Source organism: Scyliorhinus canicula, chromosome 21, assembly GCF_902713615.1.
Source record: "Scyliorhinus canicula chromosome 21, sScyCan1.1, whole genome shotgun sequence".
NCBI lineage: Eukaryota > Metazoa > Chordata > Chondrichthyes > Carcharhiniformes > Scyliorhinidae > Scyliorhinus > Scyliorhinus canicula.
In genome coordinates, this window is record NC_052166.1 from 54,277,274 (window position 1) to 54,301,056 (window position 23,783).

The 23,783-nt window shown below is 45.3% G+C and overlaps 1 protein-coding gene across 4 annotated transcripts in view; it reads right to left on the reverse strand.

Annotated features, from left to right (window-relative positions):
* LOC119955847 (TNF receptor-associated factor 2-like) overlaps positions 1 to 23,783 on the reverse strand; it is a 54,369-nt gene that overhangs the window by 6,262 nt on the left and 24,324 nt on the right. For 2 of the 4 annotated variants that reach the window (XM_038782462.1, XM_038782463.1), the window contains exons 2-6: positions 22,716 to 22,890; positions 11,711 to 11,803; positions 10,247 to 10,321; positions 5,656 to 6,066; positions 2,830 to 3,007 (exon numbers count right to left, since the gene is read on the reverse strand). In XM_038782462.1, coding sequence (XP_038638390.1) covers positions 2,830 to 3,007; positions 5,656 to 6,066; positions 10,247 to 10,321; positions 11,711 to 11,803; positions 22,716 to 22,889 — 931 coding nt within the window. In that variant the 5' untranslated portion in view covers position 22,890. The remainder of the gene's footprint in view (positions 1 to 2,829; positions 3,008 to 5,655; positions 6,067 to 10,246; positions 10,322 to 11,710; positions 11,804 to 22,715; positions 22,891 to 23,783) is intronic. The other 2 variants (XM_038782464.1, XM_038782465.1) reach the window with 1 other exon arrangement.

Consider the following 23,783-nt stretch of genomic DNA (forward strand, 5'->3'; position numbering starts at 1 on the left):
AAATAAGCCCATGAGGGGAAAATCTCAATCACCTCATATTTCAAATTTTTTTTTATACAATTAGGTTGTTCACTTAAAAGCTGATCGTGCATAATTTGAAATTCACAAAACCAGGAGCTGTAATTTTTTTTTAATAACTGAAAGGCAATTAATTAGCTCAGTGTTTTAAATTGGGAACAAAGATTTCCTCTCTACATAGTTAATATATTAATATTCTTGCAATTAGCACTACAGGTTTGTCACATTTTCTGTTGTCATGTATCCCATTCTGCAGTCCAGTAAGGCCCAGCCACAAGTGGGTGTCAGTGTTGTGATGGGAGCAGTATGTTTTGCCTTGCATCGCAAAACACCTGTGTTGTTATGTCCTCCCACTCACTGAGCAATGCCACAGGATAACTACTAATATGTCAAAACCAAACGGCAAAACTCCCTCAAAAGATTCCAATTTCAGTATATTTATCAGAGAAAATGTTACCCCATTGTGTGGTGATGCGTGGTAATGACATTTCTGATCAACACACCCATAATTCAGGTGGGTTTGTTTCTTAAAGGGGCAATAGAGACGCCTCTTGGTCATGAAGAATGCAGTTTTATTCTAAAGGTTTTGCTAAACTTTGTGAACAGTGGGTAACTCTAGGCTGCTGAAAGATATTGACAGCATTCCCACGTGTTCACATATTGTTCACCATTCACAACCAATTACTACATCTGATGACCAGCACTTGGAATAAAAGTAACCCATTATCATCCTACAGATCACATATCTATGACATTGTGCCATGAAATAGCACATTAACATTACATCCAGATGCTCTCAGCATAGTTATCAGAATGAGACCACACCACCACACACACTGCACAAAAAGCAGAATATTGACAACATAGTTTTAAAATTATAGATTTTTAAAAGAATTGACATTGAAGGTGGCACAGTGGCATAGTGATTGGCACTGCTGTCTCATAGCTCCAGGGACCCAGGTTCAATTCCGGCCTCGGCTGACTGTCTGTGTGAAGCTTGCACCTTCTCCCCATGTCTGTGTAGGTTTCCTCTGGGTCTTCCGGTTTTCTCCCACACTGCAAGGGGTGCAGATTAGGTGGATTGGCCATGCTAAGTTGCACCTTAAAAGGATAGGTGGTGTTACTGGGATAGGGTGGAGGTGTGGACTTAAGTAGGGTGTTCTTTCCAAGGGCCAGTGCAGACTCGATGAGCTGAATGGCCTCCTTCTGCACTGTAAATTCTATGAAAATATGACCAGATTAATCTTTTCAACAGCAATCCTGACTAAACATCCTCCCGTTTCCTTTTCTAGGAAGGAAACAACCTCCACCTTTCGACTGCTCAGGGTCATTTAATTTTGACAGCCCTCAAAACCTGCCCAGGTGGACATAACAAAACAAAATTGTTTTTTCAGGCAAATGCAAAAAAAATAAGATTTAGTCCAATGCCTTGAATATATGGGTGCTAGGGATGAACCACTATTTTAGGTGCAGAGAAATAGCAGGATCCTTCTCATTGCCAGCATATCAGGGGTAAATTAAGACTCAATGCAATTCGGCCATTAAGGGCAACCAAATTGAAATTAGCTTATTATGGTGAAGCACTATCTGTAGAATTAGACCTGTTGAGATGGAAAAGTAAAAACTTAATGTAGCTGCTCTGAAAATTCAATTTCATCAGTATTGCTGGAAAAAGACATTTTCGCCAAAGCTTTTCATCTTGCACTCATCAGGTTCTTTGCAAGAATGCAATACCATCTAAATCAACAAATTTATACTGTATGAGTAGAGGGCACTGATTGGTTTGCAAGTGAACTCTAGATTTGTAGAGACGTTGCCATGGGGAATAGTGATTGAGAGTTAACTGCCAGGCATTGTTTGAAATTTAAACCAGGCAGTTTGACTCTAATCTGTGAATGAACCAGCAAACGGCCAAAATAACTGGAGAAGCAGCTTCTAAAGAAATGCAGCCAGAATTTCTGCATTGTTCTGAAAAGATTTAGGTCTATATTTTACAACAGTCTAAAAGTAAAGTATCCGGACATCTGTACAGCAGGTATTCCTGAATGCTAACTGTATTTGAAAGTGGATTTAAGCCAAGATAGTTTTGTTGTTTGAGTGGGAATAATCATAGAATCATAGAATTTACAGTGCAGAAGATAGCAGTGAAGGGTTATTGTGCCACTGTATTGATTAGCATTGTTTAAGCTATTTTTCTGGTGTGATGTTAAAGATATTTTAATATTGTGTTAGTAATAAAGTTTGTTTCAATATACCATATCCCCATTTTGTGTGAAATCATTTCTAGAGCGAGGTATCCATTCCTCACAGTCTAACACAATTAAAATAAAATATTGGGGTTTCTGTCCAGTATCCTGGCCACTGCTAGGGTCTAATCCAGGATTGTAATAGCATAAGCATTCTGCACTCGGGGGAGAATAACAGTTCTGATTTTTGTCCAGTGACCCCTGCTGGTACACAGAGAGGAACCATAGATATTTATAACACAGGAGGTAATTTGATCACTGAATTAGTGGCATCTCAATTCAATATAAACTCACTATTCTGCCCTCTCTTTTCATAGTCCTTTACCACTGTTTAAATCTCTATGTTTAAACATTAATTTGAGGACAGGAAAAGGTTCAGCTATGATACTGTTCCAAGGTTAAGTAGCTGTTCAGGTTCACTTGGCCACTTTAGTAAGGCACCAGCGGGTGACCAGAGGAAAAGGAGAGAAGAGAAAGTTACTAAAAATAGACGTAGCAAAGTAAAACTATTAGAACTAACTAGGATTGTCACACATAGGCAGAGAAATTGATTTGGTTGTCATACCACTGGAATCCAAGTAAGGTGTTATTCCATCGATAGCTTCTTGCAACCTTTTTTTAATGTGTGGAATTTTCCAGATATATATGCCAGTTTGTGTCATTGTTTCCAGAGCCATCATTTGTGCTGTAGTTTCTTCGATAACCTTCTCTGTTTGAAACAATTTAGACTCACAATTCGTCAGCTTTAGGGAGCCATAATATCAAAATAAATCATTGTTAGAGAAAATGTTTATTGAATCAGAGCAGTTAATTATTAAAATATCACTATTAATTAAGAACTATCAAATAGAAATTGTTTCCATTTTCTCAGTAGTACAAGTTAGAACGGTAAGAGAGGTAACTGGCCCATAATAATAATAATCTTTATTAGTGTCACAAGTAGCTTTACATTAACACTGCAATGAAGTTACTGTGAAAGTCCGCTAGTCGCCACATTCCGGCGCCTGTTCGGGTACACTGAGGGAGAATTCAGAATGTCCAATTCCCCTAACAAGCATGTCTTTTGGAACTTGTGGGAGGAAACCGGAGCATCCGGTGGAAACCCACGCAGACATGGGAGGAATGTGCAGACCCTGCACAGACAGTAATCCAAGCCAGGAATAGAACCCGGGTCTCTGGAGCTGTGAAACAACAGTGCTAACCACCTGGTGAGACTGTCAGTGCTGCCAGCCTCACCAGGTGACTGGCACGCAATGCCAAAGGAAGATGAACATCCTCCTTAGAGCAGTTCAGGTGAGTAACCACCTCTATGTCCCAGGCATCACTCCCATCCCTCACCTCTCACTTTTTTCCCCAATCCCCTAGTGGCCAACAACAGCCCATCTGCCTACAACCCACTCTCCACGAAACCCCAACCTCTTTGGCCTGGAGCATTGCACACAAGCCTCCAGCTACTAACGCCCTCTAAAAACCATGTCCCAGCATGTCACTATGTCTTTTCTGAGTTTCTGAGTTCCCAAGGATAAAGTAGGCCATAATCGCGTGGAGAGCCAGAAGCTGGGAGGAGGTATCCCAGATATTTGGGTCCAGACCTCCTATGAGGAAAGGGCCCTGCAACTCACAGGGGTAGGCCGAGAAGAGGACTGTGGCTGCAATGGAGTTCAGCATGTGCAAAACAAGTGAGAGTCCAATGCAACAAATGACTCCACAGCAAGTGAATCACCCCTCTCCCACAGACCAGTCTTTCCTAAGATCTCACATGTTTTTTGTCTTGCAGGATCACCTTCCAGACCCTCAAACACCCTGGAGCACCACTCGGAGGAAGACACTGATGTCTCACCAGTTCTTTCACCTGCACCATTAGCGATCAAGCTCCTGGGTCACCCTCTTGTGAGCACCACACACATGCTGCATCACATCAGGAGGAGACAGGCACTCCCGAGTCGGAGAGGTGCCCGATCCCAGGAAACAGCTGTCGCCCAGACAGATGTATTGCTTGTGGAAAAGATTATCCCATCACTGTTGCTTCTAACCTCTGTCTTACGGGTGTGAAGAATGGTCTAGGACTGGATTCTGCGGTGGCAGGGTGGGCTGATGTGGGGTGTGGCGGACGCCCATGACACATGAATGTCCCACATGGTTACACCCTGACCGTGAAGTGGAAGGATATGTAGGCAGCAGTGTAAGCCCGCCTTGTATGACAGCATCCCTAGTGAGTGAGAACTAACCATATGCCATCCACCCCAAGCCCCCGCAAACATATTTCGACACATGAGAAGGAATTGCCAGCACACGTGAAGAGATGATCTGGCCGGACAGTGGTATTTATCTTAAAGACAGGAGTTAGACTTTGTTAGATAATGAGGGACAGCAGAGCTCATCTCACAGCGAGTTGCCATCCTCCTCCTCTGTCCTGTGGACAAGACCAGCTGATACTGCCAACACAGGGCCAACACCTTGTGGTAATGCTGGTATGACCCTTGGAGGGGGGAGAGAGACAGAGAATGTCAGCAAGATGAGGATTCCCTTGACCATCGAATGCCACCATGGCCATGCCCACTTTCAGGCCCCATCCCTTGCAGTGCTCCTTGGCATCCTGGCAGTGCCAGGATGACAGGGGACCTGGCAGGGCATTGTCGTGCCATGTCCCCAAATATCTGGGAGCTCCATTGGCCTCCGAACCCCCGGTATAATTATCACATCTAATCTCCGTTGATGGAGACCAAATGTGATCCCCGCCGACCTCACACTGCTCCCATGAGACAGGGGAGGGTGGGGGGGTGCGGGGGGAATCTGGGAGCCGGGAGACTCCAGTTTGAAATGGTCTGAGAATATTTAAATATGCTCATTTGGTTCATGCCCAGTGAGAGCGTGAACCTGATCGCATCTGGCACCGTGGGCCGGGAGCATTGCCCTCCATTCAATGCCTGGCACGAACCACATTTAGGTGCTCTCCTGCTATTCTCCCAGAAGAGCGGGATGTGCGCCGGCCTGAATGAGGACAGAGAGGCACCCGCAATGTCTTTTGGCAGACTAACCTATTATGGTACCTTTTTCCCTCGAGAGGAAAGATAATATAGATCCAGATGTATGTGGGCAGGAGGAGACAAAAACTAGATGGAAAACTATTATGCGACATGGAATATTCCAAAACTGGATTGGCAGAAATTTGAAGGACCGAAAGCACCAGCACTGTCATATTTTGGTTGGAAAAAGTGTATCAATATCAAAATAGCCACACTCGAATACAATAACCAGTTAAAATGGTACAGAGCAAATACCAAAGGAATGATGTGTAATCAAAGCCAACAGTTGTTCAATTAAGCTGTCAAATATGGTTTCTTCACAAAAACAATCCCATTAAAACAAGTAATTAAATAAGTCAACTAACCTTGCCTTCTACATCAATAAACTGTAGGTTAGTGAGCTCTATTTGTCTATTCAAAGTAGTCGACATCCTTGAGCACTTGTTAATCTCCCTTGGCAATGCCGTCAGCCTGTCATCCAAAGCACTCAATCTAGCCTCAACCATTGTGACACACTGTTTTGTTTCTTCCAATAGTTTGCCAAACTCTTGAAGTTCTTTGCAGACTTCATTTATTTGGTGGTCCTTCTGAAAGGGTTTGATCCTCAACTCGATCTTGTCAGCTTCTGCCTCCATTTGTTTTAAAGTTCTTGATATATCTGGTGGCAGATTGGCAGAAATTGCTTTCTGATTCAGCTTCGTGACTTCATCCATTAAAAAATTAAGGTGCTGTCTGATACCTCCAGCCTCGTGTTCCTGAATCTTCGATTTCCCTCCCTAGAACAGAAAAAAGTGTTGGCTTTATGTTTACAGGCATGGTAGAGAATGGTTCATGTCTTTGTATGGGAAAGCTTCTTGGATCTAGTAGGACGAGGAAGATCATGGAATTTGGCATATATAGGGAGCATTTGCTTTTTTTGACAACTGGAGTGAGAGTCCTGCACTGTGTAGCACAGTTCAGGGGCTCCTGAGGTTAGACTGACTAAGGACGTCTTGCAGAATGGATGAAATAAATTGTAATGTCTGGCAACTTTAGGAAATGGATCCGGGCATATGCGAAAGGTGAGAGCAGTGGAAGGATTGACTTGGTGTCATCTTTGACCCCTGGCTGACCCACAAATCCACGTCATTGCTAGGATTCCCTATTTTCACCTCCAAAGCCTTGTCACTTGACTCCGCCCCTGCCTCGGCTCATCAGCTTTGAAACCTCATCCATCCTCTAGACTTGACCATTCTGATGACTGACCTTCCTCTATGCTCTGTAAACGTTGGGGGAGGTGGGGGGATTCTCCGCTGCCTAACGCAGGTAGTGGAATTCCCGAAGCACCGAAGTAACTCCTATTGGGCAAGAAAGGGCGCTGATCCCTTTGTGGTGCTCCAGTCCCCCACTGGCAGTGACAGCGAGGCCCGCATCCTGTGCCAGCGGGAGGTTGCAAATGGGGCTTTTGTATCCTATTAACAGTTGGACACCAAATTATCCATGTCTCCGTGATGCTCTGGCCCTCTGGACCGGGTTTCACGGAGGCGTGGGTTGGTGCAAGTATTTGCCAGCGTGGCCCTGACTTGGTAGACCTTGCGGTCGGCCAAGGGTGTAGGTATTTAGCATGGGTGCCCTCAAAGTCCATCGGCAGATGGCCTCCTCCCCTGCACAATGCAAATCCTGCCCACTCCACCCCCAACCCCCCATCAGACTCTCACACCAGACCCCTTCCAAAACTCTTCCCACCAAAGACCACATCGGAAAACCCCATATCAAAGATTGTTTATTTTAATTTCTCTTCACACTTGAATGCATCTCAAATACCATGCTTTGAACCTAACCTCAATGTTTATAAACATCAAGCTATGATTGACAACTCCTGACCTCATCAGAAGCAGTTATGTGCTTTCTGCAGAGGAAAAGTGGAACTTAACTCCTGGATGCTTATAAACATTGAGGTTAAATTCAAAGCAGGGTAATTGAGGGTATTCACATGTGAAGGGAAATGAAAATAAACAATCCAGACACCTGGCTGTCTGGAAGGTATTACCCTGTCAATTGCAGCCCACTAAAAGCTTTTTCTCTTTTGAAAGTTAATAGAAGCCTTGCAGATCAAAGGATCTGAGGGGGCTTAAAGCCGTGTGATGGGGTTGTGACTTTTATACCTCTGTCTGAGGCAGCAGGTGTAAGGGACTGGTGAATGAAAATGTAGTGATTTTTCACTATTTCTGCCTGGACTGCTCTTTAGCTTTCAGACAGGGGTGACTGATGGAGGGGGAGGTCTCTGATTAAGGTGGGGGAGGGGTCACCTCCATATGTGTGTTATGTGCAGGGGGGGGGTGACATAGCAATTTCCATGGGGAGGGGGGTCGAGGGCAGTATTTGCATGATGAGGGGGGCAAGGTCGGCCGAACCTCGCTATCGGGACACCCGTTCAAAATGGTGGCCCAATAGCAGGATTTGGAACGGAATCTCTGGCGTTCCCTGCCATGCTTAGATTTACATGGCAAGAGAAGGTGACTTGCTTCTGGGTGCCATTTCTCGTGCCAGCGCAAACCAGAAGCGATTCTGTTCCGACAAGAGAACAGAGAGCCGAATTCTCCACCATCAGGATTCTCCGTTTTGCCGGCAGCCTGGGGGTTTCCCTAAGGCCTGGGGCTGCCCCACAATGGGAAACCCTATTGACCAGCCGGCGAAATGGAGAATCCCGACCACGTGCCGCACCAGAAATCTGGTGCGACGGGATGGAGAATCCAGTCCCTGGTCTCCCAAACAGAGAATCCAGCCCATCATTCAAAATTCTGTTGCCTCTTTCCTAATTTGGACCAAATCCCATTCACACATCATCTCTATGCTTGCTGACTTACATTAGCTTCCAGTTAAACCATGCGCTGATTTTAAAACTACCATCCTTGACTTCAAACCCTTCCAGAATCTCACCTCTGACTATCTTTGCAATCTCCACTAGCCCCATACCCAGCCCCACAACCAAGATACCTGTCATCCTCTAATTCTGGCCTCTTGATCAACCCATTTCAATCTCTATGTCTTCAGCTGACTAGGCCCTAAGGTCTGAATCCCCTCCCTGAATCTCTCACCTCTTATTCTCACTATACTCCTTTAAAACACTCCTTAAAAATACCTAATTAATCAAGCTTTTGATCATATTCTGCCTAATATCTCCATATTTGTGGCTCAGCACCATATTCCTATGTGGAATGTTTTGGGACACTATTATGTTAAAAGTGCCTTGGATTTGGCCACACAGGAGGGGTTGGGGGCTACTGCTTTTAGTGGTTAGTAGTACGTGGGATCAGAGTTGAGAGCACTCAGAAGATATTCCCACCAAAGCAGTGGGATATAGGGCAGAGAATTAATACTCTTCCCACCCTTCACAACTTGATGTCTACACCCTCACAGTTTAGTGCTGCTAAACATATACCACCCATTGGTATGATATCTTCACCTGCTTCTGGTTTTCCCTTTAATATCTCATACCCACCATTGTCACTGGTGCATGTAGAGTAGGTAAGTGGCACAGGAAGATAACAGTTATTTTGTTTGAGGTAAAGGACATCTGTGATTGATATAAATTGGGGAATTACCCAGCATCAAGGGAAAAATGGGTGAATGCCAAGGTGGACTCTGGGAACGGTGATTTAAGAGGAAAGGTCTGGTGCTCAGATGAGAGCAGTTTAATGTTTGCATGCGTGCAAAATGCAATTCTCTTGTATTTTAGTCAATGATTTTCAAGGATAAGGCCCTGATATAATTCTTCCTTGAATTTATGTTAATTTGTTCAATGCATCTTTCTGGAAATGACAAGTGGACAGAGTTCTGAAGCCGATTTCAATTCTCTGAATCATAGCGTTACATTCTGTGAAGTGGACTCACAGTCCCTTCTGTGTCTGTATTCCTTTGTTAGTAATAGATTCGCCCCTCAATAAAATATTTTGGACTTTCTCAGCATCCTCCTCTGCTTAGAACATGAACAACACCCTGTGTATTTATCCAAATTCAGCAGATTCTTTCCTCCCATGATGTGGAGACAGAAAGTCCTGGTTTCACCCACATTCTGCTGGGATTTTTTGTTAAACTACAAAATAACTTTGGTTATCGTAAAAGAAAACCCCAAGAAATTCTGTGGCACAATGCAGAAACACCTGTGGTCACTTCAATCCGGCAAGAAAATGTACAACGCACAAATTACATGTGGAAATAAATTAATATATGAACCATAAAGTCACAAGGTACAATGATGTAAATCATATGAATACACATTAGTATAATTCCTGTTTCCTTATTATGAACCCTTAAATAGTGATTGTTAAAATTTGAAACATATAAGAATTAAGGTACAAAACTATTCATAGTTTGGGAGAAAAATCAAAGGATTTCATCCCCACAAAATATGATAAATCTGATGGGGGGCATTTGCATCAAATGTAGATCCGAACAATAAAAGGCTATTTTTGCGGCAAAGAGGCCCATGCCCCAACTCTTGGCACCTTACCATTTCTTCTTCAGCTGTTTTGTTTCCTGCAACACCCAAGATTCACCCTGATTGAGGCCAACCATAGCAATAAAACAATTTTTTATCTTTCATCCCCAGGGCAGCTTTATGGAAGAGGTTCAATTGGCACATTTGCAAGGCTGAAACTCGCCTGTATTAAATATTTTATACAACAATGCAAGCTGCACACGCAGCAGTTTAGGTATTGTGCTCTCAAAATGGGGTTTTGAAACATAGGCATTTCTATAACATTCTATTGAAATGAAAATCGCTTATTGTCACAAGTAGGCTTCAATGAAGTTACTGTGAAAAGCCCCTAGTTGCCACATTTCGGCACCTGTTCGGGGAGGCTGGTACAGGAATTGAACCCGCGCTGCTGGCCTGCCTTGGTCTGCTTTAAAAGCCAGCGATTTAGCCCAGTGTGCTTACCAGCCCCTAGTGAAATATCTCAAGTGCGTTTTTACCTTAAACCTACACCCTACTGCTCTGAAACAGCAGCTGCTCTTCTTTTTGTAATCTTTGTCTTCAGAGTCATCAATCTGCAAAAAAAGTTAATTAATCTGTTAATAAATAGTACTTATGTTCCATTCCCTTCATTTTAAGTACCAAGCAGTTTGAAGTTATGGCTCTGGCTGGCTACAATATCAGGGAGGGCTACTATATCAGGGAGTTTCACGACGGCGCGAGCCGGGCCTGGGTACAGCCGATTCTGGCCCCCACAGGAGTCCAGCATGGCGCTGGAGTGGTTCATGCCGCTCCAGCCTCCTTTCCCGGCGCCAAATGGGCGCCGCGCCAACCTGCGCATGTGCGGGGGACTTCTTTAGCACGCCGGCACCGACTCAACATGGCGTTGGTGTTCAGGGGCGGCCGAGCCAGAAAGTAGGCCCGGGGGGAGAGGCTGATCGGTGGGCCCCGATCATAGGCCAGACTCCATCGGAGGCCCCCCAGGTGAAGGAGCTCCCCTCCAGCCCCCACAGGCCGCCCCCCGACCATTCGTACAGAGTTCCCGCCGGCAGCGACCAGGGGTGAACGGCGCCGGCGGGACTCTGTCGGATCAGCGCTGCTGCTTGGCCCATTCGGGCCGGAGAATCGGCAGCCCCGCCGATTGCAGTAGCCCGCAGCCAGAGCCTCACCAAATGCGCCGGCGCAAATGGCGCCGATTCTCCGCACCTCGGAGAATTGCGTGCCGGCGTCGTGGCGCGGTTGCGGCGATTCTCCGACCCAGCGCGGCTCGGAGAATCGCCCCCAAAGTTACTGTGAAAATCCCCTGGACGCCACACTCCGGCATCTGTTTGGGTACACTGAGGGAGAATTCAGAATGTCCAAATTACCTAACAGCACATCTTTGGGGACTTGTGGGTGGAAACCGGAGCACCCGGTGTGAACCCATGCAAACACGGGGAGAACGTGCTGACTTCGCACAGACAGTGACCCGAGCCGGGAATCGAACCTGGGACCCTGGAGCTGTGAAACAACAATGCTAACCACTGTGCCACCGTGCCGCCCTATCGTCACTACATTGTCATATTTCATTCACAATGTCAAAACGGTAATCTGAGCTGAGAAAACGAAATTACTGTCAAATTAGTTGCATGCAGTAAATTTGCATCCATTGGGAGGCAGGCTATGACTGACAAAATCTAACTTCTGCAATGTGATTTTAAACAAGTTTCTGAATTTTTAAGTCAAATTTCCAGAAATGTTGGACAAACCAGGACACAGTCTCCTCCACTGAGGAGGGATGTAGAATACAAACTATGCCGGACATGGAAGGTGCCCATCTTTGACATCATTTTAACACAAGTAGAACATTGAATAATTGAGAAGATATTTCTTTATTACCCTTGAACTAAAACATATACTGCATTGTAAGAATAAAAATGACAGAGGAGCCTTAATTCTTTTTACTTGGAACTTCTACTCAGTACCTTTGCATCTGGTAGTTTCAGCTGTCCTGACATCCTCACATCCATCTTTGCTTTATGGCCGTTACACTCTATGTACACATATGTTGTATGACCCTGTATGAGCAAAAGCATGGTTAGAAACAAGGCAAGATTCCAGGCTGCTGTTGTAAAGAAACTTATTGGTGCACCATTTGTACTCTGTTCATGCAATCCATTTCATTCAAGCCAGCTTTGACTGGAATTCCAGAAAAGCCACTGGTAGCATGGTAATCGTACTTCCCCTGCTGCTCTCCTGTACAGACTGCTCTTTCCCACTTGCGTACAATATTACCTGAGCACAAGAGTTCCTCCGTCCAGCTCACCCAAAGAGCACATTAAAATGAAAATGAAATGAAATGAAAATCGCTTATTGTCACGAGTAGGCTTCAATGAAGTTACTGTGAAAAGCCCCTAGTCGCCACATTCCGGCGCCTGTCCGGGGAGGCTGGTACGGGAATCGAACCGTGCTGCTGACCCGCTTGGTCTGCTTTAAAAGCCAGCAATTTAGCCTGGTGAGCTAAACCAGCCCCTATAATATATAACTGAATCCATTTTGGTCTGTTTGAAACTCCTATATGTCTGCATTCAATTGGCTATCACCTCCACAAGAATGTGTGTGGTAATTTTTGGATGCCAGACCAGGTAAGGATGGCATATATTTTTCCCTAAAGGACACGAGTGAACCAGATGGGTTTTTACGATTTCCACACAGCACTATGGAGAAATTGTTTTAAAAAAAATGTTTTTATTCTCCATTTTCACATTTTCCTTCAAAATTTACACCCCACCCACAGACAGTAAACGGTAACAAATACAAAATCAATCCCCTTAACAATAACAATGATCCCATCCTCCCACCATCCCAAACAACAGCCCACCTGTCCATATATGCATCCAATAAAACAAACCCTCCCACGGTGGAAACAAAAAACAAATAAGAAAAAGGAGTCTAGGACCGCCCATGGTCACCATAGAGTCCGCTCCCCCCCCCCCCCCCCCCCACCAAACCTCCCCACACTCAACACCATCCAACCTCTGAAAGAGTCCTGTACATGATACCCAAGAGTTGTAAACAGCCCTCTCCAACTCCTCCCGTCCACTGCCTCTTGTAATGGGGAAATATTTCTCATTTTCTCCCAAATTTGCACCCACCAACAATAAACAATAATCCGTAACAAATATGTCAATCCCCATATCAATTACAACAATCCCACCAAACCCCAAACATTTGCCCACATGTTCACACAAACAAATGACAAAAAGGAATTAGGGATCACCCACAGTCGCCATTAACACACACAGCCCCCCCTGCAAACCCTTCCTTCCCCCCCCCCCAACTAAATTACGATGTTATCCAGTTCTTGAAAGTGCATAATGAATAAAGCCCATGAATTGTAGAACACCTCTGCATGGTAGCATTGTGGATATCACAATCGCTTCACAGCTCCAGGGACCCAGGTTCGATTCCGGCTTTGGTCACTGTCTGTGCGGAGTCTGCACGTTATCCCCGTGTGTGCGTGGATTTCCTCCGGGTGCTCCGGTTTCCTCCCACGGTCCAAAGATGTGCAGGTTAGGTGGATTGGCCATGATAAATTGCCCTTAGTGTCCAAAATTATCCTTAGTGTTAGGTGGGGTTGCTGGGTTATGGGGGGTAGGGTGGAGGTGTTAACCTTGGGTAGGGTGCTCTTTCCAGGAGCCGGTGCAGACTCGATGGGCTGAATGGCCACCTTCTGCACTGTAAATTCTATGTTCTATGTCCTTCCCCTCAGTTCAACCTTAACCTCCTCAAGAGTCAAGAATTCCAACAAGTCCCCCTGCCGCGCCAGGGCACAGGGTGGAGAGGTTGCTCTCCAACACATCAGGATCCGCCTTCGGGCGATCAATGAGGCGAAGGCTACAACATCTGCCTCTGCACCCGTTTCCAACCCTGGCTGGTCGACATCCCGAATATGGCCTCCCAGGGCCCGGCTCCAGTCTCACGTGCACCACTTTAGAAATTACCTTAAGAAGCTCCTTCCAGTAATCCATTAATCTTTTGACAGGACCAAACCCCCCCCCCCAATCCCCCCGCAATGTTTACACATCTTCTAGTCCTTCAAAGAATCGACTCATCCTCGCCGTCGTGAGATGTGCTCTGTATACCACCTTCAGCTGTATCAGCCCCAACCTCACTCATGAGGTGGAGGCATTCACTCTCCGGAGCACCTCACACCAGAACCCCTCCTCCATATCCTCTCCCAACTCTTCCTCCCACTTTGCTTTGATCCCTTCCAGTGATGCCTTCTCCACTTCCAAAATAGCTCCGTAAACCGCCGACACTACCCCCTTCTCCAGTCCCCCCTGTCGTCAGCACCTCCTCCAGCAATGTGGAGGCCGGCTCCACCGGGAAGCTCTGTATCTCTTTTCTGGCAAAATCTCAACATGTATGTATGTATACATGTATCTAAACATTTCCCCCTGCTCCAGCCTATACTTCGCTTCCAGCTCCTTCAATCCTGCAAACCGACCCCTAAGAAACAAATCTTTTTGTATCTTAATCCCCTTCTCCCATTTCCGAAAATTTCCATCCCACTTCCCTGGCTCAAATCTGTGGTTCCCCCGAATCGGCATTTCCCTTGACCCTGCCCCCAAACCAAAATGTTGGCAAAACTGCCTCCAAATTCTCAATGAACCTATTATTACCGAACCCCCTGAGTATTTCACCAGGGCCATCGGGAGCGGCGCTGTTGCTAGTGCTTTCAATCCCGAACCCCTGCACAAACTCTCCTCCATTCTGACCCACTGGGAATCAACCCCTTTGACCCAGCACCGCACCTTCTCCACATTCGCCACCCAGTAATAATACATCAGGTTCGGAAGACCCAAACCCCCTGCCTGCCTTCCCCTCTGTAGCAGCACCTTTCTCACTCTGGCCACCTTCCCTCCCCATGTGAACAAAGTAATCCTTCCCTCAACCTATCTGAAAAAAGCCTTTGGCAGGAAAATCGGCAGGCATTGAAAAATAAACAGAAATCGCGGCAACACATTCATTTTAACCGCCTGTACCTGACCCGCCAGTGATAGAGGGAGACCATCCCACCTTGCCAGCTTTCACTCTCGCCACCAAACTAGAAATGTTTTACCTGCAGAGCCCCCCCCCCCCCCCCCCCCCCCCCCCTCTCCCGGGCAACCTGCACCCTCAGGTACCTAAAGTGAGTTCCTATCCTACGGAATGGCAGCACCCCCACCCCTGCCCCCACCCCCGGCCGAGACACTACAAAATACTCACTCTTGTCTAGATTTAGTTTGTACCCCGAGAAAGACCCAAAGACTCGAAGTGGCTCCAATACTCCAACACGTATAACAGCAAGCCATCGGCATATAAGGACACCCTATGCTCTATCCACCCCCCCCCCCCCTCCCTCCCCGCCACACACTATTCCTTTCCATAAACTTCGGAACTTCTTAATGCGATGGCCAACGGCTCAATCGCGAGTGCAAACAGCAGGGGGGACATAGGACATCCCTGCCTCGTCCCTCGGTGGAGAGGAAAGTATCTGGAGCTGATGTTGTTTGTGCGGACACTCGGCTCCTTGTATAGCAGCTTTACCCAGTTCACAAATCTTGGGGCTGCCAGTTTTTTTAAAGCGCATCTTCACACCCACGCTGTATTTCTCTTTGGGGAATAGTGGGGAAGTGGTGGGAGGATTCAAAAGCTGATTATCAGCCTGTTCAACCGCATAATGAACACTCCTTCCATGGCCAACAAGTCTTGGTGTTGGACTTGAACTGAGAGCTTCTGGTCCAGAGATAGGGACACTACCACTGCACCACAAGACCTCCTGCAGAGTGTCACACCATCAGAATAGAGATGATTGGGCAATTATGTTTGCTTTCTTGTTTGTTGAGTAAATAAATTGTGTCACATGCTTTCTGCAAATCTGCCATAAATTCCACCATTTCCTCCATTCGTTGGCTACCAGTGATGACAACAGATACTCCATGAACAACATGAACATGTGAATGGAAATGAAAGACAGCACTTCATCTCCAAGAAAAATAGCGAAAACAGGATGAGGTTTTCAGGTGCTTGCAAAACCTGATATACAACCAAGTGCTGGGAATTTGTTAAAAAGCAGCTGTATAGGCAAACTCTGTGGTTTAGAGTTTGCACTCTCTAATGATACATACCTTGGCATTGCTTCAACTCTCGATGAACGATAAGATGAATCCTTTCCCACCCCTAGCTGGTCCACCACGTTCTATCATTTGTAAACCTGAGCTCATCCAAAACTCTGCTGCCAGTGTCTTAACTTGCAGCAAACACTATCTCCTCTGTACTCGCTGACTGGAGACATCCTGGTTTGAACATTTTCATCCTGGTTTTCAAATCCCTCCATGGCCCTTGCCTTCCCTCTTTCTCAGTAATCTCCTCAAGCCCCACAACCCTCCACAATATCTGCATCTGTCTAAATCTAGCCCCTTCAGCACCCCCAATTTTAATTGTTCCACCTTTTGGTGGCTGCTCATTCAGTTGTCTAAGCCCCAAACTCTGGAGTATTCTCCCTACAGCCTTGTACCCCACCTTCCTCATTTAAGACACTCTCAAACCTACTCATTAAGCTTTTGATCATCTGACTTAATATCTCCTTTTCTGACATGGTATCATATTTTGTTTTGCAATGCTCCTGTGAAGTGCCTTGGGGTGTTCATTATGTTAAAGGCAATATAGAAGTTGTTGTTATTAATAAATGACTCATTGAAATGTTGATTCACATCAGTTCAGTAAAGAAACGTCCTCAGTCACTAAGATATTGAAGCATTTAAAAAAAAGTATTGTTATGGATGCCTGGTCTGCTCTCAACAGTGGCTACGTTAGTGGGTCAGATCCATAAAATTTTTAAGTTTTAATGTGGTGCAGAAAGATTAATTCATTCCAGGAGTGATAACAAAAGAAACAGGGATTGGTTATTTTATAAACCAAAAGAAAAGCAATATTTACAGTTTTAGACTTCAACCCTAAGAATAACAGATTACATGTAGTTTCTTAACCCTAACACACATATTTCCATGAAACATTACTTCAAAGGAACATACAGCTCTCATTCCACTTACACAAACAGATGGTGGTGAGGGATACCACCGGTGTCCCCGCTGACTACACCTGAGGGAAGTGCACCCAAATCCAGCTCCTCAGAGACCGCATTAGGGAACTGGAGCTGGAGCTGGATGAACTTTGGATCATCCGAGAAGCAGAGGGGGTGATAGAGAAAAGTTACCCAAGGTGCAGGACAAATGTAGCTGGGTTACAGTCAGGGAAGGAAAAAGAATGAGCAGACAGTGCATGGATCCATCGTGGCCATTCCCCTTCAAAGCAAGTATACCATTTTGAATGCTGTTGGGGAGATTACCTACCGGGGGAAGGCCCTAGTGGCCAGGTCGCTGGGAATGAGCCTGGCTCTGTGGCTCAGAAGGGAAGGGGGGAGAATAGAAAAGGAATAGTGATAGGAGACTCAATGGTTAGGCAACGGATGGGAGATCCTGCGGTCGCGAACAAGACTCCCGGAAGGTATGTTGCCTCCCGGGTGTCAGGGATGTCTCGGATCGAGTCTACAGGATTCTTAAGGGGGAGGAGAAACAACCAGAAGTTATGGTGCACATAGGCACCAATGAAATAGCTAAGAAAAGGGATGAGGATGTAAAAAGTGATTTTAGGGAGTTAGGTTGGAAGCTAAAGAGTAGGACAAGCAGAGTAGTGATCTCAGGATTGCTACCGGTGCCACATGCAAGTGAGGCAAGGAACATAGAGTGAGTGCAGCTGAACACGTGACTACAGGACTGGTGCAGGAGAGAAGGCTTCAGATATGTGGATTATTGGGATATCTTCTGGGGAAGGTGGAACCTGTACACGAAGGACGGATTGCCTAAACTGGAGGGGCATCAATATCTTGGGTGGGAGGTTTGCTAGAGCTCTTTGGAAGGGTTTAAACTAGTTTAGCAGGGGGATGGGAACCAGAGCTATGGATCAGAGAATAGAGTAGTTGTTGAACAGGCAGAAATAGTATGCAGCGAGTCTGTGAGGAAGGACAGACAGTTGATAGGGCAAAGTTGCACTCAGTGGAATAGGTTAAAGTGTGTCTGTTTCAATGCATGGACTGTCAGGAATAAGGGAGATGAACTTAGAGCACGGATCAGTACTTGGAACTATGATGTTGTGGCCATTATGGAGACATGGATTTCACGAGAGTAGGAATGGTCCGGGGTTCAGATGTTTTCAGAATAATAAGGAGGGAGGTAAAAGAGGAGGGGGAGTGGCACTGTTAATTAGAGAGTGCATCACAGCTACAGAAAAGGAGGTAGTTGAGGAGGGTTTGTCTACTGAGTCAGTATGGGTGGATGTCAGAAACAAGAAAGGAGCAGTCATTTTATTGGGAGTTTTCTCCAATAGCAGCAGAGAGATAGAGGAACAGATTGGGCGGCTCTTGGAAAAGTGCAGAAGTAACAAAGATTTCAACTTCCCTAATATTGACTGCCACCTTACTGCAAATGGTTTGGATGGAGCAGATTTTGTCAGGTGTGTACAGGAAGGATTCCTGACTCAATATGTAGATGGGCCGACTAGGGGGGAGGCCATTTATGGACTTGGTGCTCAGCAACGAACCAGGCCAGGTGTCAGATGTCTCAGTGGGAGAGCATTTCGGTGACAGTGACCACAACTCCTTGACCTGTACCATAGTCATGGAGAGAGATAGGAACAGACAGTATGGGAAGATATTTAATTGGGGGAGAGGAAATTATACTGCTATTAGACAGGAGCTGAGGAGCATAAAGTGGGAACAATTGTTCTTTGGGAAATGCACAATGGTAATGTGGGGGTTGTTTAAGGAGCACTTGCTGTGAGTGCTGGATGGTTTTGTCTCACCGGAGACGAGGAAGGAATGCTAAGGTGAAGGAGCCTTGGATGACAAGAGAAGTGGAGCTTCTAGTCAAGAGGAAGAAGGAAGCTTACGTAAGGTTGAGGAAGCAAGGATCTGGCACGGCTCTAGAGGGTTACGAGGTAGCCAGGAAGGAATTCAAATGTAGGCTTAGGAGAGCTAGAAGGGGACATGAAAAAGCCCTGGTGGGAAGGATTAGGGAAAATCCCAAGGCATTCTACACTTAAGTGAGAAATAAGAGGATGATCAGAGTGAGAGTAGGGCCAATCAGGGATAGTGGAGGGAACTTGTGCCTAGAGTCTGAGGAAATGGGGGAGGCCCTAAATTAATATTTTGCTTCAGTACTCACCAGAGAGAGGGACCTTGTTGCCCATGAGAACAGTGTGAACCAGGTTAATATACTCGAACAGATTGATATTAAGAAGGAGGATGTGCTGGAAATTTTGAAAAGCATCAGGATAGATAAGTCCCCTGGGCCTGACGAGATAAACCAAAGGTTACTACGGGAAGTGAGGGAGGAGATTGCTGCACCATTGGCGATGATCTTTGCATCCTCACTCTCCACTGGAGTAGTACCGGATGATTGGTGGGAAGCGAATGTTGTTCCCCTGTTCAAGAAAGGGAATAGGGAAATCCCTGGGAATTACAGACCCATCAGTCTTATGTCTGTGGTGAGCAAAGTATCGGAAAGGTTCTGAGAAATAGGATTTATGATTATTTAGAAAAGCATATTTTGATTAAAGATAGCATGGCTTTGTGAGGGGCAGGTCATGCCTCACAAGTCTCATTGAATTCTTTGAGGATGTGACGAGACACATTGATGAAGGTCGGGCAGTGGATGTGGTGTACATGGATTTCAGTAAGGCATTTGATAAGGTTCCCCATGGTCGGCTCATTCGGAAAGTTAGGGGGCATGGGATACAGGGAAATATGGCTGTCTGGATACAGAATTGTCTGGCTGAAAGAAGACAGCGAGTGGTAGTGGATGGAAAGTATTCCGCCTGGATGTCGGTGACCCGTGGTGCCCCGCAGAGATCTGTTCTGGGACCTCTGCTCTTTGTGGTTTTTATAAATGACTTGGATGAGGAAGTGGAAGGGTGGGCTAGTAGGTTTGCTGATGACATGAAGGTTGGAGGAGTTGTAGATAGTGTTGAGGGTTGTTGCAGGTTGCAACAGGACATTGACAGGATGCAGAGCTGGGCTGAGAAGTGGCAGATGGAGTTCAACCTAGATAAATGTGAAGTGATTCATTTTGGAAGGTCGAATTTGAATGCTGAATACAGGGTTAAAGGCAGGATTCTTGGAAGTGTGGAGGAACAGAGGGATCTTGGGGTCCACATACATAGATCCCTCAAAGTTGCCACCCAGGTTGATAGGGTTGTTAAGAAGGCATATGGTATGTTGGCTTTCATTAACTGGGGGGTTGAGTTTAAGTGCTGCGAGGGTTTGCTGCAGCTTTATAAAACCCTAATTTGACCACACTTGGAATATTGATGTGGATGCTTTGGAGAGGGTGCAGAGGAGATTTACCAGGATGCTGCCTGGACTGGAGGGCATGTCTTATGAAGAAAGGTTGAGGGAGCTTGGGCTTTTCTCACTGGAGTGAAGAAGGAAGAGAGGTGACTTGATAGAGATGTACAAGGTGATGAGAGGCATGGATAGAGTGGACAGCCAGAGACTTTTCCCCAGGGCGGAAATGGCTGTCACGAGGGGACATAATTTTAAGATGATTGGAGGAAAGTATAGGGGAGATGTCAGAGGTAGGTTCTTTACACAGAGAGTGGTAGGTGCGTGGAATGCACTGCCAGCGGAGGTGATGGAGTCAGACTCATTAGGGACATTTAAGCGACGCTTGGACAGACACATGGACAGCAGTCAATTGAAGGGGTGTAGGATAGGTTGATCTTAGATTAGGATAAATGGTTGGCACAACATCGTGCCCCGTAGCGCCTGTAATGTGCTGTACTGTTCTATGTTCTATGAATTTACAAATCAATTTTTCTGCTGTTAGTGAAGTTCCTTCAGAACCCTTTCGAAAGACTGCCTCTGGGGCAGCTTTCCATGACCTTTTTTGGTGGCTTTTCAAATGCTTCTGCTTACTTGTTCTTTCTCTCTCTCTGAGCTCAACCCAGCCCCTCAAACAAAGATTCTCTCCTGCGGGGGTCCAGACATGAACCTATAATCATTATCTTGGCTGATGGATTTCCCACTTCCGTTCACAAAAAGAACAGAGCCATGCTATTGATATGCAACTAACCTCCCATTTACAGACAGAAGAGGCCATCAGAGTCTGTAATGGCCTAATGGCTGGTCAAGCAAGAATGTCCCGAATGACAAAGGGTCTTGAGTGAATCACCCTGGCTGAACAGGGGCATCCTGCGTATTCCCTCCAACAAGTTTAAGTTTGAATGAGGCAATGTAACTCAGGCCAGATCTGGGTGCATCCTTCTGACTCTGTGCTAGCGGGTTTTTCCTCAGTCTGTTTAACCCCTAAATTGCCTACTACATGTTCAATCCCATTTCTGCATCCAATTTCCTAATATCTCCCCCTCGTAGCACTATGTATAAAACATTTGGTTCATGTAACTTAACATTATACTTAGGTGATGGAAGCGATACACAATCTTTCACTGACATACAGGTGTTAAAATACAGTGAACTCAACATAGAATAGGGAGCAGACAAATTAAAAGTAAGTACTGAGCACCAGAGGAATCTATGGCAGGGACTTTCCAGTGGGTAGGTGATATAGCTAACCATCGGTTTTAAAAAGATAAATAGTTGTGCAGTTGTTTTCCTTTGCTAATGGGTGATTTTTTTAGGTTGCTTTATTTCAAATACTGAAAGTAAAGCAAATCTTAGGCAACAAAGGAAGAGCATATAGTTCACTGGTTAAGTGTAACTTGGATGATAAATCATTTAAAGCAAGCAAGGTAGAGACAGCTTTCTGGTGCCTGAGCCTGAGAATCAAAGTCAGACAGACTGTAACAAGGTCTAGTAACAAAACCTCAGATGTTTGTTCTGATGTCTAACGCAGTTGTGCAAACTAGATTCATTTTAGATCTAGATATTAATGTAATATTTGTTGGCGCTGGTTAGGATTTAATAGTTTCATTAAGTTTTACAGTAGACTCTGACTTTGCTTCCCATGGTTCAATACAGATATATCTTGTGTGGCTTGGGTCACTGTGTGTGCAGAGTCTGCACATTCTCCCCGTGTCTGCGTGGGTTTCCTCCGGCTGCTTCGGTTTCCTCCCACAAGTCCCGAAAGACGTGCTGTTAGGTAATTTGGACATTCTGAATTCTCCCTCTGTGTACCCGAACAGGCGCCGGAATGTGGCGACTAGGGGATTTTCACAGTAACTCATTGCAGTGTTAATATAAGCCTACTTGTGACAATAAATATTATTATTATTTATATATAATTAAAAGAGGTATACAGTTCAGTAGTGGAATATCACAAGGAGGAAGCACGGGCTAAGAAAACCTGAACACAAATGTACAATATCATAAAAAAAGGCATTTATTTCATTTCAACTGTGTCTTGAGAGTTCACTGTAACTGGGGTGGAAAAATAAATAGAAAGATGTACACGATAGGGATAGGGTGGAGGATAATGGTGGGGTTCCTGTATTAGGTAATTCCATTGTACATGTGTGACCAGGACTGTTTGTATGTTTAGATGGAACACTACTGAAGGGATTATCTCGTTGAGTAGAACCTGCTTATTGATTCTCCCACGCTCACCCACTTCAAATTTGCACCAACAGTACAGCAAAAAATTGGCTCAAAAGCTCGATAAATCCATGCTGGCTCTGCATTAGAAGCTTATGCTTATCCAAGTGGCTGGTAATCTTTGTCCCCGAATTATTATTCCCTAAAGTTTCCCTACAATTGATGCTAAAGTGCGTGCCCATCAGTACCAGGTTTATCCTTCTTGCCCCTTGTGAACAATGGTGTAACATTTGCAATTGCACCACACCTGCATCAAAGATTGTGGCCAGCATGTCTGCAATCTTACTTCCCTGAACAACCTAGAGAGAATTAATTTAGTGCATTTCATGACCTCTGACCTTCTCAAAGCACTTAGCAGCCAATGAAGTACTTTGGAAGCGCAATCCTTGTTTTAATCTCGAAATGTAACCGAGGGTGCACCCATTCAGGGTGCGTAATTTATCAACTCCAGCCTTTTGATTGTCTCTTGATTTTAACGTCCAGTATCCAGGCAACCTCCTTTCCTGCAGCATCCTTGGTAAAAAGAGAACAGTATTCTGTGAACAACATTAATCGAGCAATGCTGCCTAGCATAGGATGTAAGTTATAAGAGAGGAGACAAATACATTTCAAAAATAGAGGGCAAGAGAAGGAGGAAAAAACTTCCAATTTGGAAAGAAAAGGCTACATTGACAGTATTTGAGTGCTTTTACTTCTGGTACAGGAGCTTTTCCTACCAATCTGGTTTCTCTGGCAGCTCAGAGCACCACCTGGTGGAAGAGTATGAATTTCACAGAGTAGAACATAGAACATTACAGCGCAGTACAGGCCCTTCGGCCCTCGATGTTGCGCTGACCTGTGAAACCCCTCTAAAGCCCATCGACACTATTCCCTTATCGTCCATATGTCTATCCAATGACCATTTGAATGCCCTTAGTGTTGGCAAGTCAACTACTGTTGCAGGCAGGGCATTCCACGCCCTTACTACTCTCTGAGTAAAGAACCTACCTCTGACATCTGTCCTATATCTATCTCCCCTCAATTTAAAGCTGTGTCCCCTCGTGCTAGACATCACCATCCGAGGAAAAAGGCTCTCACTGTCAAAGTAACTGAAGCAACTACATCAACAAAAGATACAGGAGCTGGATCTTGGACAAAAGTGGATTATCAAACAATATTTTGCTTGGATCATGAATACTATACATAACAGCAGCTGCAAAAAACAATAGAGGGAAAGATTGTTTCACTTGTTTATAAATAGGCAATTCAATGACCAATTGAATTACTAGAGGGGCTGCTTTAGCTCAGGGCTAAATCGCTGGCTTTGAAAGCAGACCAAGCAGGCCAACAGTTCAATTCCTGTATCAGCCTCTCCAAACAGGCACTGGGATGTGGCGGCAAGGGGCTTTTCACAGTAACTTCATTTG